We start from the raw sequence: 17346 nt of genomic DNA, 5'->3' as shown, positions 1-17346 counted from the left end.
ACATAAATATATAAATATATTAATGATGAAGCACAGGAAAATGTCTGTTTTGTTGCCACTGACGGAGAAAGTGAACTGGTCCCATAAAGGACTATGTGGCAAAGGCAGCAGACGGAAAGCTTTGATCTTTTTCCTTGGTGCCGTATGATACCTAAGGCTTCTTTCACTTGACTCTGTCCTATTCTGTACTCAAAATCAAAGTCCTAGTTTTACAAGGGAAATATACCTTGTAAAAAAGTTCTGGTTTTACAAGATTACTATGTTTGTCAATTTCTGTATATCTTATACCACATCCTCTGTCTCCTCAGCAGGATAAGGCTATCTTACATAGGAACATAGTAGCCATGTTGAAAAGGAGGAAAATATTTGCTAATTTCCCTTTCCTCAGGAAACACACAGTATTAACCAAACATGTTTGGCCATATTGTTCTAATTACACCATGTTCTTTCAGTTGTTTTTCTGGTAGTGGTGACAATTTTTTCGGAGATAACCACATTCTTATGACCAGTAATATCTTTTAGATGGGCCCATAGGTGCATAGTATAGTATTTGGTTGTGAAACAAAGGGAAGGCAACTAACTGGCTTCTATAGTTATAAAATATCTGACTTTGGCCTAAATAATGATATATCACTAACCAAACTAGCATGCCAGACTCAGAAGTCATAAGGAAAATAACACTGGTAAGCTCTAATAATCACTAACTAGTCTATTGGACGGAAAGAAGACATTCCATAGTAGTGAAAGGAAGAAAGTTCGAAAACAGCATGAAAAAAGGTAGCTGTAGTAAAACATTAAAATCTGTGTGAAGGACAGTAAAGAGACTATAGACAGTAAAGAGTGAATAATTGGCTGGGCGCAGTGGCTCACGCCTGTAATCCCAGGACTTTGGGAGGCCGAGGTGGGCGGATCACGAGGTCAGGAGATCGAGACCATCCTGGCTAACACGGTGAAACCCCATCTCTACTAAAAATACAAAAAAAAAAAAAAAAAAATTAGCCGGGCATGGTGGCAGGCACCTGTAGTCCCAGCTACTCGAGAGGCTGAGGCAGGAGAATGGCGTGAACCCAGGAGGCAGAGCTTGCAGTGAGCCGGGATCGTGCCACTGCACTCCAGCCTGGGCGAAAGAGCGAAACTCTGTCTCAAAAAAAAAGAAAAAAGAGTGAATAATTTAGGAACCAAATCATAGATGAAGCTGGAAAAGTGATAAGGATCTTAACCCCAGGGCAACAGCTGTTGGACAAATGGAAGGGGCAGATAGGAAAGAATGTGAGCATCTTTGGAATTTTTGCCTAGCTCTCCTCCCCTATTCTAGAACTTGCCCTTCGTACCACATCCACAGTTTTTGACGGAGCTGCTGCATTCTTAAATGATCGTGATCCTGACCCAGGACAGAAGTGGATTTTTTTGGAATGGACACCTAAATAAGTCCCAGCCCGTGAGTTTCTTCCCAGGATTTTAAAATCAGAGATGGAGAGGATTATTCTCTCTCTTGGTGGCTGAAACTGTAATATATAAAGCATATAAGAGATTAGAAGCCACATTTTCAGCCACCAAGAGAAAGCATCTTCAGTGAGAAAAGAATGAAATTGATACACGGAGAAAAGCAAAAATGAGAAATAGAAAGAACCCTGATGATATGAGTCCCTACATTTATTTATTCCCAAGGCTCAGTCTCATTCCACAGGTGGTAGTCGTGACCCTGCACATTCCACATTCCTATCTTTGGGTTCTGTGAGATCACCTGGTATTCTCATTATGACTTCCTCTGTAGGTAACTTTCTTTCTTTTATTTATCTAGCTAATAAGCATAGACTACCATATAATGTATTGTTTCACAGTTTTATTCTGTTTCTCAATGTCCTTATGCAGATTTCTTCACAACAGCCTTAACTCCTGCTCTATATTCCAGTTACATTGGAAATTTCCCCTGGCCTTAGAGATTTAAATATACTTTGTTTTTCTGTTTTGTTTATTTGTTTGTTTGTTTTTGCGACAGATTGTCACTCTGTTGCCCAGGCTGGAGTGCAGTGGTGCAGTCTCTGCAGCCTCTGCTTCCTGGGTTCAAGCGATTCTCCTGCCTCAGCCTCCTGAGTAGCTGGGATTACAGGTGTGTACCACCATGCCTGGCTAATTTTTCTGTGTTTTTAGTAGAGAAGGAGTTTCACCATGTTGGCCATTCTAGTCTCGAACTCCTGGCCTCAAGTGATCCACCCGCCTTGGCCTCCGAAAGTGCTGGGTTTACAGGCTGAGCCACCATGCCCAGCAGTTTTCCTGTCCTAATACTCATTCTTTTTTTTTTTTTTTTTTTGAAACAGTTTTCCTCTTGTTGCCGAGGCTAGAGTGCAGTGGCATGATCTCAGCTCACTGCAATCTCCACCTCCTGGGTGTAAGCGATTCTCCTGCCTCAGCCTCCCAAATAGCTGGGATTACAGGCATGCACCACCATGCCTGACTAATTTTGTATTTTTAGTAGAAATGGGGTTTCTGTATGTTGGTCAGGCTGGTCTTGAACTCCCAACCTCAGGTGATCCGCCTGCCTCAGCCTCCCAAACTGCTGAGATTAGAGGCGTGAGCCACCGCGCCCAGCCTCTAATACTCATTCTTTTGATGGAAATGCCCTGCTCATTTCTATTCGGGAAAATACTATTCTTTTTGTAAACCCCAATTCAAAACTTTCTGGCTTCCTGAATCTTTCCCTGATGCCATCTTCCTGTCAAAATTCATGACTCCTTACAATCCTTCCTTTCTTCTCCTTCATTTTTTACTTTCTTGTGTTGTTTTGTGATGCTTATGTATTTGTCTAGCTGTTCTACTTAGCCTCTGAAAGTTAGGAACTATGACTCATTCATCTTTGTATCTCTTGCACTCTGGTTAATCCAGTTGAATCTAATGTGTTTGACTCTCAGTAGAGGGATAATCCTTTTTATATCAGTTCCAAAGATGATTACCTTGGCAATACTATAATAATGTGAGCACCAGGTACACTTTTTTTTTTTTTTAAAGACAGAGTCTTGCTCTGTCGCCCAGGCTGGAGTGCAGTGGTGCAATCTCTGCTCACTGCAACCTCCGCTTCCCGGGTTCAAACAATTCTCTGGCCTCAGCCTCCTGAGTAGCTGGGACTATAGGCACCCACCACCATGCCTGGCTAATTTTTGTATTTTTCATAGAGATGGGGTTTCACCATGTTGGTCAGGCTGGTCTCAATCTCCTGACCTCAGGTGATCTGCCCACGTCAGCCTCGCAAAGTGCTGGGATTACAGGCATGAACCATTGCGCCTGGCCTAGTCACACTAATTTTAAAAGCAATTTCATATTATGCTCAAAATGATACAAACCTTAATTTTAAAGTTATATCATAATGCTTTTGCTTTCTGTTTAATTTCAGAGTTTGAGGTTTTACTATTTGCTAGTACTTTGGGGAATACAGAAATAGTAAGATATATTCTTTACCTTAATTTGAGAGATATGTGTCTACACTTACCTAAAGTTCAACTTTAAGACCATTCAGGAAAGACTTAACTATAAGATTAGTTCATAACTGTATCAAAACTTTAAATGTTTTGTGTTCTAGATGCCAGCATTAAAGTATTTTCATTAAGCCAGTGTCTAAATTCCAAGCATTTCTAAAATGGCAATGTACAAATTCATTAATCCCAACAACTTTACTACACAGAATTTCTGTTATACAGGAAAAGTTCTTGAAGTCATTAATTTAGTCATTTTTCAGAGAACTGTAGAGAAGACTTCAGGGAAGTCAACTGAAAACAGTCTTCACCCAGTGGAGTTATTTAGTGGTAAACATGACAATTTTTTTTCTCAACTTTTTATTTCAAAATTTTTCAAGTTTACATATTTAAAGATTGGGTCAGCTGGGCACAGGGGCTCACACCTGCAATCCCAGCACTTTGAGAGGCAGAGGTGGGAGGATTGCTTGAGCTCAGGAGACCATCCTGGGCAACATGGCAAAATCCTATCTCTACAAAAAACACACACACACACAAAATTTAGTTGGGTGTGTAGCATGTGCCTGTAGTCCCAGCTACCCAGGAAGCTAAGGTGGGAGGATTACTTGAGCCCAGGAGGCAGAGGTTGCAGTGAGCCGAGATCACACCACTACACTCCAGCCTGGGCGACACAGCAAGAGCCGGTCTCAAAAAAAAAAGATTAGGTCAGTCAACACAATACAGACTATACCTAGATTCAACAGTTGTTAACATTTTACTGTATTTTCCTTCTCTTTCCCCCACCATCTCTGTCTCTCTATAAACCCATGTTGCTCTTGAACCATTTGAAAGCAAATTGCAGACCTCAAAGACACTTCACCCCTCAATATTTCAACAAAAATATTTTTCAGTTACACAGGACTTCTAGATCACCATGTTTTTGGTTTAAAAATAAAAAACTGTCATAAACCACTTACAGATGAAATAATCTAAACTTAGAGGATTAGCTGAAGGGTAAGCTGGAATGGTCAGGGGAGGCTTCGTCTCAGCCTCCCCAGAGGAGCTGGCAAGGAGCAGTATGCGCGTTAATGCACAAAATGCTTGTGGAACAAAAGGCTTGTGGAATTGAGACCTTTCAGTCTTTTTCCTTTGGGAAATAACATAATGTGAGTGAAAAGGGTAGAATGTTCAGGACAAGAATAAAAGCAATTGTTTTTAGGGTACAACAAGAGAAAGAATTCAGCAAACCTATTCTCCTAAAGATGGTTTGAGAGCCTAGAATGGTGTTGTCATAAAAGCCAATCAATGGAATTTTAAAGGGAGGGAGGTGGTCAATTTCAAAAGTCCATCTAGATCTCTTTGTTTTGTTGTCTCTGGAGTTGTTAGGAAAATCCAAATCTCAGAAGATTTATTTTAAAATAAAATGCTAACTGAATTCTTCTACAGAGTGGGGATCTTCCCAAGTTAGCAATTGTGTTCATTGTATTGTAGAACATCAGTAGTGCTTTATTGTTATTAATAATGACTGCAAAGAAGTGAAATAAACACTAAAGTCTTTGCTTATATTTCTAATCATCATAATAGCTCTCTCTTAACAGCTCTCTCTTTTACCAGGTTTCATAATAGCTCTCTCTTTTACCAGGAATTTTTGTGTGGTGGGAAGGGCCTGGATCAGCTAATTCAGAGACTGCTTCAATCAGCAGATGAAGAAGCCGTTGTTGAACTTTTGGATGAACACCTTAAATCAGCAAAATAAATACTGACTTATTATTAATTATGATTATATAAATGAAATGGACCTATATCAAGAGGCAGACTGAGGTTTGGAAATCTTTATGAATATTTGTAAATTACAGCTATAAGAACACATTACACATAAATATATGTTTTTTAATGAATCAAAGTCACATTTCCTAACCTAAGGATTTATTTTAGGTTTCCTGTAAAGTACGATCCAACTCATCAAATAGAAAATAAGCATGCATCACTGAAAAGGGAAAGTATTGAGAATTGATTGTGTGATTTAGGACAGGTCACTTGTTCTCTTTATACGCCTTTTTTCCCTGCCATCTATGAATTAATTTAAATATATTTTTCATCTACTACTTCAGGAAAATATGGTAAAATTTAGCGAAATATGAATGACAGGCTTACTTATAAACCTTTTATTTAAAGACAAAGTACTTTGGCCTACAGTGGTTGCTTATGCCTGTAATCCCAGCGCTTTGAAAGGCCAAAAGGGAAGATTTCTTGAGGCAAGAATTTGATACTAGCCTGGGCAAAATAGACCCCATGTCTACAAAAAAATTCAAAACATAAAGAAAAAACATAATACTGTTAATCATCTTAAAGTTAAGACTTAGACTTCAACTTTTAAATAAAAATTATGAAGAATATGAGTCACTCAATAGCAATGACCATCTAGGTACAGACTGTAAAGCTCTTTGATTGCTGTATGAATTCTACACTATATAAACAATAAGCTGATATTTTAAATAGACTCTCTGCTTGACTTCCATTTCTTTTTTTTTTTTTTTAACTCCTGGCAAGCTGGAGTAAAAAAGTTACTGTTTGCTGACTTAACTTAATGAGCATCAACAGACGTGGTGTAATTTGAGTAATACACTGAGATCAGTTTTGTGCAGCATTATATAAAACCCAGTCCTTACGTTAAAGAGCTTGCAGTTGACTGAAGGATTTAAACATGTAAATCACCAACTAATACAAAGTGGCATGATGTATTTAGTAATTGTTCTGAAGAAGTTTCAAGTTAAAAAGAGAGTAATGGCTGGGCATGGTGGCTCATGCCTGTAATCCCAGCACTTTGGGAGGCTGAGGTGGGTAGACGACCTGAGCTCAGGAGTTCAAGAGCAGCCTGGTCAACATGGTGAAACCCCATCTATACAAAAATACAAAAATTAGCTAGGCATGGTAGCAGGTGCCTGTAATCCCAGCTAATCAGGAGGCTGAAGCAGGAGAATCACTTGAACCCAGGAGGCGGAGGTTGCAGTGAGCTGAAATCACGCCATTGCACTCCAGCCCGGGCAACAGACCAAGACTCCATCTCAAAAAATTTAAAAAAATAAAATAAAAAGAGAGGAATTTATTATTTTAGATACCCCTCAGAGAAGAATCTATATGGCAAGAAAGACTAGCTAGAGTTTTAAGGCCAGTGGAATTGTTTAGGTGTATACATTAGAGAGAAATGTTTTCCCTAATTTTTATTTTGAAAATATTCAAGCATAATGAAAAGTCTAAAATAAATAATTTATTTATTTTTGAGATGGAGTCTCGCTCTGTCGCCCAGGCTGGAGGGCAGTGGCACGATCTCAGCTCACTGCAACCTCCGCCTCCCAGGTTTAAGAAATTCTCTGCACCAGGCACAGTGACTCACACCTATAATCCCAGCACTTTTGGGAGGCTGAGGCGGGTGGCTCACGAAGTCAGGAGATCGATACTATCCTGGCTAACAGATGAAACCCCATCTCTACTAAAAAAGAAATACAAAAGGTCAGCCGGGCGTGGTGGCACACACCTGTAGTCCCAGCTACTAGGGAGGCTGAGGCAGGAGAATCACTTGAACCTGGGAGGCAGAGGTTGCAGTGAGCCAAGATCACGCCACTGTACTCCAGCCTGAGAGACAGAGCAAGACTCCATCTCAAAAAAAAAAAAAAAAATTCTCTGCCTCAGCCTCCTGAATAGCTGGGATTACAGGCGCGTGCCACCACACCCAGTTAATTTTGTATTTTTAGTAGAGATGAGGTTTCACCATCTTGGCCAGGCTGGTCTTGAACTCCTGACCTCGTGATCCACCCACCTTAGCCTCCCAGAGTGCTGGGATTACAGGTGTGAGCCACCGCACCCAGCCAAATTATTTTTTTAGAGATAAAGTGTCACTCTTGCCCAGGCTGGAGTGCAGTGGCATGATCATAGCTCACTGCAACCTTGAACTTCTGAGCTCAAGCAATCCTCCCACCTTAGCCTCCCAACTAGCTGGGACTACAGGCAGGCACCATCATGCCCAGATAATTTTTTTATTGTTGTAGAGATGGGGTCTTGCTATGTTACGCAGGCTGGTCTTGAACTCTTGGCCTTAAGTGATCCTCCTGCCTCAGCCTTTCAAAGTGCTGGGATTACACATGTGAGCCTTTGTGCCCAGCCACAATAATTTTTAAGAAACCGTTCAATCAGGAGAGGCCTGAGCAAGATGGCTGAATGTAGAAGCCTTTACCAATTGTCCCCCAACGCAGCAACACTGATTTAACAACTATTTACACATACAGAAAGCACCTTTATAAGAACCAAAAATCAGGTAAGCAATCACAGTGCCTAATTTTAACTTCATATCACTGAAAGAAGGTAGGAAAGATAGTCTTGAATTGGTAACGCTGCTCCTCCCCCGTTCCCCTAGCAGCAGCAGGTGCTGTACCCTTGAGAGAGGGAAAGCACAGCAATTGTGGGACCCTGCGTTGAACTCAGTGCTGCCTGGTCACAGCAGAAAGCAAAACTGAGTTAAACTCAGCAGATGCCCATCCACAGAGGGAGCACCTAGACCAGCCCTAGCCAGAGGGGAATTGTCCATCCCAGCAGTCAGAACTTGAGTTTCAGCAAGCCTCAACACTGTGGGCTAAAGTGTTCTAAGATCCTAAATAAACTTGAAAGGCAGTCTAGGCCACAGGGACTGCAGTTCCTAGGTCAATCCTTCTTCTGTGCTGAGTGCAGAGCCAGTGGACATGGGACACCAGTTGGGTGGCTAAGGAAGTGCTTGTGCCACCCCTCCCCCAACCCCAGGCAGTGCAGCTCACAGCAACGAAAGTGACTCCTTCCTTCTGCTTGAGGAGAGGAGAGGGAAGAGTAAGGACTTTATCTTGTGTCTTGGATACCAGCTCAACCACAATAGGACAGGGCACCTGGCAGAATCGTGAGGCCCCCATCCCAGGCCCTAGCTCTCAGACAACATTTCTAGACACACCCTGGGCCAGAAAGGAACCCTCTGCCTTGAAGGGAGGTACTCAGTCTTGCAGGTTTCATCACCTGCCGACTAAAGAGCCCATGGGCCCTGAGTAGCCAACAGTGACTCACAGGCAGTATGCTGTGGGTCTTGAGTGAGACTCAGACCCAAGCTGATGCCAGCTTCGGGTATCAGCTTGGCCAAACGGGCTCTTGGGGTCCCCAGGTCCAGGCTCTTCGATAGCATTTCTGGACCTGCACTGTGCCAGAGGGGAGTTCGCTACCCTGAAAGGTGAGTTCCAGGCCTGGCAACATTTGTCACAGCTGACTGAAGAGCCCTTGGGCCTTAAGTGAACATTGGTGGTGGTCTGACAGAACTCGCCATGGGTCAGTGGTGGTGGTGGCCACAGGGCGAGGCCCCTCTGCTTGTGGAAAGGGGAGGGAAGAGTGTGAAGGATTTTGTCTTGTGGTTTGGGTGCCAGCTTAGTCACAGTAGAGTAAGACACAAGGTAGATTTGTAAGGTTTTTACTGCAATCCCTGGTTCCCAGACAGCATCTCTGGACCTGCCTGGGGCCTGGGAGAATTCACCATCCTGAAGAGAAGGACACAAGCCTGGCTGGCTTCACCACCTGCTTATTATAGAGCCTTACGGCCTGTGCAAACATAGGCAGTAGCCAGGTGGTGGTTACAATGGGCTTTGGGCAAGACCCAGTGCTATGCTGGTTTCAGGTCTGCCTCAGGGCATTCCACTGGTGGTGGCCACATGGGTGTTTGCATCACCTCAGTTCCAGGCAGCTCAGCACAGAGAGACTTTGTTTGGGAGAAAATAAGAAAGAAAACAAGAGTTTCTGCCTGATAATCCAGAGAATTCTTCCTAATCTTATCCAAGACCACCAAGGTGGGACCTCTATGAGTCTGCAAGAACCATAGCATTACTGAGCTTGGGGCCCTAGTCCCTCTGTATACCTGGAAAACCTTCTCAAGAAGGGCAGGCACAGATTGCAAAGCCCAGATTGCAAAGACTATAATAAATTCCTAACTCTTTATTGCCCAAACATCTACAAGCATCAACACCAGCCAGGAAAACATGATCTCAACAAATGAACTAAATAAAGCACCGGGGACCAATCCCAAAGAAACAGAGATGTGACCTTTCAGACAGAGAATTCAAAATAGCTGTTTTGAGGAAACTCAAAGAAATTTGAGATAACACAGAGAAGAATTTCAGAATTCTATGATGTAAATTGGCCGGGCGCGGTGGCTCAAGCCTGTAATCCCAGCACTTTGGGAGGCCGAGACGGGCGGATCACGAGGTCAGGAGATCGAGACCATCCTGGCTAACATGGTGAAACCCCGTCTCTACTAAAAAATACAAAAAACTAGCTGGGCGAGGTGGTGGGCGCCTGTAGTCCCAGCTACTCGGGAGGCTGAGGCAGGAGAATGGCGTGAACCCGGGAGGCGGAGCTTGCAGTGAGCTGAGATCCGGCCACTGCGCCCCAGCCTGGGCGACAGAGCAAGACCCCGTCTCAAAAAAAAAAAAAAAAAAAAAAAAAAAAAAAAAAAAAGGATTATTCTCAAGGATAGACCATATGTTAGGTCACAAAGCAAGTCTTAAAACATCCAAAAAGAAGTTAAATAAAATAAGCATCTTACCTCAGTGGAATAAGACTGGAAATCAATAATGAGGAATTTTGGAAACTATACAAATGCATGGAAATTAATATGCTCCTGAATGACCAGTAAGTCAATGAAGAAATTAAGAAAGCAATTGAAAAATTTATTGAAACAAATGATAATGGAAACACAACATACCAAATCCTATAGGATACAGTGAAAACAGTACTAAGAGGGAAATTTATAGCTACAAGTACCTACACCATAAAAAAAGAAAAACTTCAAATAAATAACCTAGTGGTGCATCTTAAAGAACTAGAAAAGCAAGAGCAAACCAAACCCAAAATTAGTAGAAGAAAAGAAATAATAAAAATTAGAGCACAAATAAATGAAATTGAAATGAAGAAAATACAAAAGATCAATGAAATGAAATGTTGGGTTACTTGAAAAGATAAAATTGACAAACCTTTAGCCAGACTAAGACAAAAGAGAGAAGAGCCAGATAGATAAAATCAGAGATTAAAATGATAATATTACAACTGATACTGCAGAAATTCAAAGGATCATTACTGGCTACTATAAGCAACTATAGTCCAGTAAGTTGGAAAATTTAGAGGAAATGGATAAATTCTTAGACACATACAACCTACCAAGATTGAACCATGAAGAAATCCAAACCCTGAACAGACCAATAACAAGTAACAAGATCAAAGCTGTTAAAAAAAAAAAAAACAGTCTCCCACTAAAGAAAAGCCTGGGGCCTGATGGCTTCCTGCTGAATTCTACCAGACATTTAAAAATGGACACCAATCCTATTCAAACAATTCTGAAAAACAGAGGAGGAGGGAATACTTCCAAACTCATTCTGTGAGGCCAGTATTATCCTGATAACAAAATCAGACAAAGACACATTAAAAAAAAAAAAAAGAAAAAAAAACTACAGGTCAATATACTTGATGAATATTGATGCAAACATCCTCAACAAAATACTAACAAACTGGATTCAGCAACACATTTTTTGTTTTGCCTGTTTTGTTTTGTTTTGTTTTTTGGAGATGGAGTCTCACACTTTCGTCTAGGTTGGAGTGTAGTGGCGCAATCTCGGCTCACTGCAAGCTCCACCTCCAGGGTTCACGCCATTCTCTTGCCTCAGCCTCCTGAGTAGCTGGGACTACAGGCACCTGCCACCACACCCGGATAATTTTTGTATTTTTAGTAGAGATGGGGTTTTAGCTAGGATGGTCTCAATCTCCTGACCTTGTGATCCGCTCGCCTCAGCCTTCCAAAGTGCTAGGATTACAGGCGTGAGCCACCATGCCCGACCAGCAACACATTTTTAAAAATCATTCATCATGACCAAGTGAGATTTGTCCCAAGAATTCAAGGGTAGTCCAACATATGCAAATCAATCAATGTGATACATCATATTAACAGAATGGAGGACAAAAACCATATGATCATTTCAATTAGTGCTGAAAAATCATTAATAAAATTCAACATCCCTTCATGTTAAAAAAATAAAAACCCTCAGAAAACTGGGTACAGAAGGAACATATCTCAACATAATAAAAGCCATGTATGACAGACCCACAGCTAGTATCATACTCAATGGGGAAAAACTGAAAGTCTTTCCTCTAAGATCTGGAGCACAACAAGGATGTCCACTGTCACCACTGTTCGACATAGTACTGGAAGTCCTGGCAAGAGCAATCAGACAAGAGAAAGAAATAAAGGGCATCCAAATTAGAAAGGGAGAAGTCAAATTGTCCTTGTTTGCAGATATGATTTTATATATGGAAAAATGTAAAGACTCCACCAAAAAATTATTAGAACTGATAAAAAAAATTCAGTAAAGTTGCAGGATACAAAATCAGTAGCATTTGTTTTTTCTATTTCTGTGAAGAATACCACCAGTGAACAATCTGAAAAAGAAATCAAGAAAGTAATCCCATTTATAATGTCTACAAATAAAATATCTTGGAATTAACCAAAGCAGTAAAAGATCTGTATAATGAGAACTATAAAACACTGATGAAAGAAATTGAAGAGGACCCAAAAAATGGAAACATATTCCATGTTCATAGATTGAAAGAATGAATATTGTTAAAATGGCCATACTACCCAAAGCAATCTACAGATTGGATGCAATCCCTATCATAATACCAGTGATATTCACAGAAATAGAAAAAGTAATTCTAAACATATAGAACTACAAAAGACCCATAATAGCCAAAGCTATCCTGAGCCAAATGAGCAAGACTAGAGGAATTACATTACCTGACTTCAAATTATATTATAGAGTGATAGTAACCAAAACAGCATGGTACTGACATAAAAGTAGACACATAGACCAATGGAACAGAACAGAACCCAGAAACAAATTCATACATCTATAGTGAACTTATTTTCGGCAACAGTACCAAGAACAGGCACTGGGGAAAAGACAGTCTCTTCGATAAACAGTGATGGGAAAACTGGATAACCATATGCAGAAGAATGAAACTAGACTCCTACCTCTCATCATGTACAAAATTCAGAACAAAATGGATTAAAGGCTTAAACCTAAGACCTCAAGCTATGAAACTAGTAAAAGAAAACATTGGGGAAACTCTCCAGGACATACGAGTGGGCAAAGATTTATTGAGTAATACCCCATAAGCACAGGCAACCAAAGCAAAAACTGATAAATGGAATTATATCAAGTTAAAAAGCTTCTGCAAAGCAAAGGAAACAATCAACAAAGTGAAGAGACAACCCATAGAATGGGAGAAAATATTTGCAAAATATGCATCTGCCGGGCACAGTGGCTCACGCCTGTAATCCCAGCACTTTGGGAGGCCGAGGCGGGTGGATCACCTGAGGTCAGGAGTTCGAGACCAGCCTGACCAACATGGAGAAACCTCGTCTCTACTAAAAATACAAAATTAGCTGGGCATGGTGGCGCATGCCTATAATTCCAGCTACTAGGGAGGCTGAGGCAGGAGAATTGCTTGAGCCTGGGAGGCGGAGGTTGTGGTGAGCCGAGATCGTGCCATTGCACTCCAGCCTGGGCAACAAGAGTGAAACTCCGCCTCAAAAAAAAAAAAAAAAAAAAAAATGCATCTGACAAGGGATTAATAACCAGAATATATAAGGAGCTCTATAGGAAAAAATTGAATAGTCTAATTTAAAAATGGGCAAAAGATCTGAATAGACTTTTCTCAAAAGAAGACATATAAATAGCAAACAGGTATATGACAAAGTGCTCAACATCATTGATCATCAGAGAAATACAAAACAAAACTATAGTGAAATATCTCACCCCAGTTAAAATGGCTTTTATCCAAAAGACAGGCAATAACAAATGCTGGTGAGAGTATGGAGAAAAGGGAACCCTTGTACACTGTTGGTGGGAATGTAAATTAGTACAACCACTATGGAGAACAGTGTCCAAAGTGTCCATCAACAGCTGAATGGACAAAGAAAATGTGGTACATATACACAATGGTGTATTCAGCCATAAAAAAGAATGAGATTCAGTCATCTGCAACAACATGGATGGAACTGGAGATCATTAGTTGAAGTGAAATAAGCCAGGCACAGAGACAAACTTAACATGTTCTCACTTACGGGAGCTAAAAATTAAAACAATTGAACTCATGGAGATAGAAGAAGGATAATTACCTGGGAAGGGTAGTGGGGGTTAGGTGAGTGAGTGGGGATGGTTAATGGGTACAAAAAATAGAAAGAATGAATAAGATATAGTATTTGATAGCAAAACAGATCTGCAGGCTGTAAAAGGATGCCACTGGCATCTGCTTTTCTTCTTGGGAGGCCTCAGGGAGCTTTTACTCATGGCAGAGGTGAAGCAGAAACAGGGACATCTGAAGAGCAAGAGGCAGGGGAAGGGATGCCACATAGTTTTAAACAACTAGATCTCCTGAGAACTCACTGTTGCAAAGACAGCACCAAGTTGGCTGGGCGTGATGGCTCACACCTGTAATCCCAGCACTTTCAGAGGTCGAGGCGGGTGAATCACCTGAGGTCAGGAATTCGAGACCAGCCTGACCAAAATGGAGAAACCCTGTCTCTACTAAAAATACAAAATTAGCCAGGTGTGGTGGTGCATGCCTGTAATCCCAGCTACTCGGGAGGCTGAGGCAGGAGAATTGCTTGAACCCGGGAGGCGGAGGTTGTGGTGAGCCGAGATCACGCCATTGCACTCCAGCCTGGGCAACAAGAGTGAAACTCCATCTCAAAAAGAAAAAAAAAAAAAGCACCAAGCCATGCAGGATTTGCCCCCATGACCCAAGCACCTCCCACCAGGCTCCACCTTTAACACTGGGGATTACATTTCGACATGAGATTTGTGGGGACAAATATTCAAACTACATAGGTCCTATAAAGTAAAATTAAGTTTAAGACTAATGAAATTCAGATTAAACGCACCTGGCACGACTATCTTATAGGTGATGTGAAATTCAAATTGCATCACATCAAGAAGTTCCTCTATTAGTGATACTAAGTTTTGAGAACTGCAGAACTCTTGGCACATGACAACTGCATACAAACCTCTGCACTAAGAGACTTGACCAAACTCTAGCATGGAACCTAGCAGCATGAGGCTGTGTCCCTAGAATGACCCCCAGCCCCTTCGTAAAATGCCTGCCTGAGAAAGCTCAGTGTTTCCAGGAAAATGTACTATTTGTTCTAGCCAACACACATTTGATGATAGGCCCATGACCTCGCTTTCTTAGAGGATTTGTTATAAAGGGTTTGCAATTGTTATTGTGTATCTCTTGCAACTCAGAAGCATCTCTCTCAAGGCCTGAAAGTTAGTCCTTTGAAATACAATCACCAGGAAGGACAGGCCCTCTATCTCCTGCCTGGGAATCCTGTCTTAGATAACTAGCAGCTAGTAGACTCAGCTGGCCTAAGCACATTACACTGACCAACCCTTTGTACTAATTACACTTCTCTGACTCTGCTGAGTCCCTGCACCCTCCCCTGTCTCATCCTCCCTTTAAAACACCCAAATCACCTCTGTAAAAATTGGAACGGAGCTAGGCTTTTCCGCTACTGTCAGATCACTAAATAAAATCTGTTTTCACCACTTTAAGTAATGTCCAGCTGTGTTTATCTTTGACAGTATGGTCATGAATATAATGATACTAGCACATGTCCTCCTTAATAATTAGTATGAAATCTGTAGGGCAAAACTCTGGCATCATATAAACATTGGTTCCTCATTGGGCTAGGCAGCTTCTGAGAGGACCCCAGTGATGCCCACTGCTGGCATTCATCTGCTGCTGTAATCTCCCCTTGAATGTGGACTGGATCTAGCAACTCTTCTAACAAGTAGAATACAACAGAAGTGGTCGGATCGTCACCTCCAATATTAGGTTATAAAAATACTGTTGTTTCTGGCTCGGCCTGTGTTTCTCCTCACACTTGGGCTGGTGGAAGCAAGACTGATGTACCTCTATGGAGTGGCCTACATAGTGTGGCAAATCTGAGGCCCTCAGTCCAAAAGCCCTCAGAGAACTGAGGCCTGCCAAGAAGCACAAGTGAGCTTGGAAGCAAAGCACTCCGCCCTAGTCATGTTTTGCAGCAACTGTGGCCCCGGCCAACAGTTTCTATAATTTCGGGGGAGAGACCTTGAGCCAGCAGTAACTCCCTAAGCTGCTCCATGATAACCTGATCCCTTGGAAACTATAAGTTGATTAATGTTTGTTGTTTCCAGCTGCTAAATAGGCCACAATATGTAACTGATACACCTACCTTTTATTTCATGGATTTAACATCAATTAATGATTCTTGCCTTGCCTGAGTCAGTTGTTGTATTGGGAGTTACAAAATGGTGATGTTCTTGGCTGGGCGTGGTGGCTCACGCCTATAATCCCAACACTTTGGGAGGCCGAGGCGGGCGAATTACCTGAGATCAGGAGTTTGAGGCCAGTCTGGGCAACATAGTGAGACTCCATCTCCACAAAAAATTTAAAAACCAGCTGGGTGTGGTGGTGTGTCCCAGCCACTTGAGAGGCTGAGGTGGGAAGACCACTTGAGCCCCAAAGGTTGAGGCTGCAGTAAGCTATGATGGCACCACTGTGCTCCAGCTTGAGTGACAAAGCGAGACTCTGTATAAAAAAAAAGGGCCAGGCATGGTGGCTCACACGGGAGGCTGAGGCGGGTGGATCATGAGGTCAGGAGTTCAAGACCAGCCTGGCCAACATGGTGAAACCCCATCTCTACTAAAAATACAAAAATTAGCCAGGCATGGTGGCGCACACCTGTAATCCCAGCTACTCGGGAGGCTGAGGCAGGAGAATTGCTCAAACCCGAGAGGCGGAGGTTGCAGTGAGCTGAGATCATGCCATTGCACTCCAGTCTGGGTGACAAAGTGAGACTCTGTCTCAAAAAAAAAAAAAAAAAAAAAAAAGAAGCAGAAAGAGATAGAGATCTGGGGCTTGTCTGGGGCCTGTGATTCTGCATTTCTGCCAAGCTCCCAGATAAGAGTGGATACTACTGGCCCACAAACAACACTTGGAGTAGCAAGAATCCAGGACATCTATTACTCAATTATTAAGTATTTTTAATTGTTCTACACATGATTTTCTTTTTTTTTTTTTTTTTTTTCTTTTTTTTTTTTTTTGAGACGGAGTCTCGCTCTGTCGCCCAGGCTGGAGTGCAGTGGCGCAATCTCGGCTCACTGCAAGCTCCGCCTCCCGGGTTCACGCCATTCTCCTACCTCAGCCTCCCGAGTAGCTGGGACTACAGGCGCCCGCCACTGCGCCCGGCTAATTTTTTTCTATTTTTTAGTAGAGACGGGGTTTCACCATGGTCTCGATCTCCTGACCTTGTGATCCGCCCGCCTCGGCCTCCCAAAGTGCTGGGATTTGATTTTCATACAGTGAAATTTAATTAAACTCGTAATCCTGCTTCACTAAGATAGACCTATTAGTTTCCCAATGTATGGAAATCAACTTGACATCTTTAATAGAAAAAGGTTAGGAAATGAAAATAGAAGCCAAAACTATGTCAAGGTTCTTGTTAAAAATCTGAAAAGCCAAAATTTATTGTCTTATATGCATAACATTAGAATATCAAGGAATAACAAACTTTATATCAAAGTATACTTTAGATATATTTTAAATTGAATTTGAAATTGAGTCAAGCAACTTAGGATCAACAAACTACTACTGACAGTCAAAAAATTAAATTAGTTTTTAAAGTGTGACTCTCATTTTGTGATGCACAATGGCAATTAGGGGCACTTGGGTTGGAGTGGGGGAAGTGGAGCCTCTGGGATGCTGATAATGTTCTATTTATTGACCTGAGCAGAGGAGCAGAGGTTAC

The 17346-nt window shown here is 41.8% G+C and overlaps 2 protein-coding genes across 12 annotated transcripts in view; one reads left to right on the top strand and one right to left on the bottom strand.

Annotated features, from left to right (window-relative positions):
- MTRF1 (mitochondrial translation release factor 1) overlaps positions 1–5946 on the top strand; it is an 88247-nt gene extending 82301 nt beyond the window's left edge. For all 7 annotated transcript variants that reach the window (XM_073013688.1, XM_037986764.2, XM_073013683.1 and 4 more), the window contains one exon: positions 5089–5946. In XM_073013688.1, coding sequence (XP_072869789.1) covers positions 5089–5202 — 114 coding nt within the window. In that variant the 3' untranslated portion in view covers positions 5203–5946. The remainder of the gene's footprint in view (positions 1–5088) is intronic.
- The window catches only part of LOC140710878 (uncharacterized), a 152070-nt gene that overhangs the window by 62349 nt on the left and 72375 nt on the right, over positions 1–17346 (bottom strand). The window lies entirely within an intron of this gene.

The sequence above is a fragment of the Chlorocebus sabaeus genome, chromosome 3 (assembly GCF_047675955.1).
Source record: "Chlorocebus sabaeus isolate Y175 chromosome 3, mChlSab1.0.hap1, whole genome shotgun sequence".
In the NCBI taxonomy this organism is placed as follows: Eukaryota; Metazoa; Chordata; class Mammalia; order Primates; family Cercopithecidae; genus Chlorocebus; species Chlorocebus sabaeus.
Note: the sequence above shows the minus strand (reverse complement) of the source record. Positions and strands in the feature narration are given on the sequence as shown.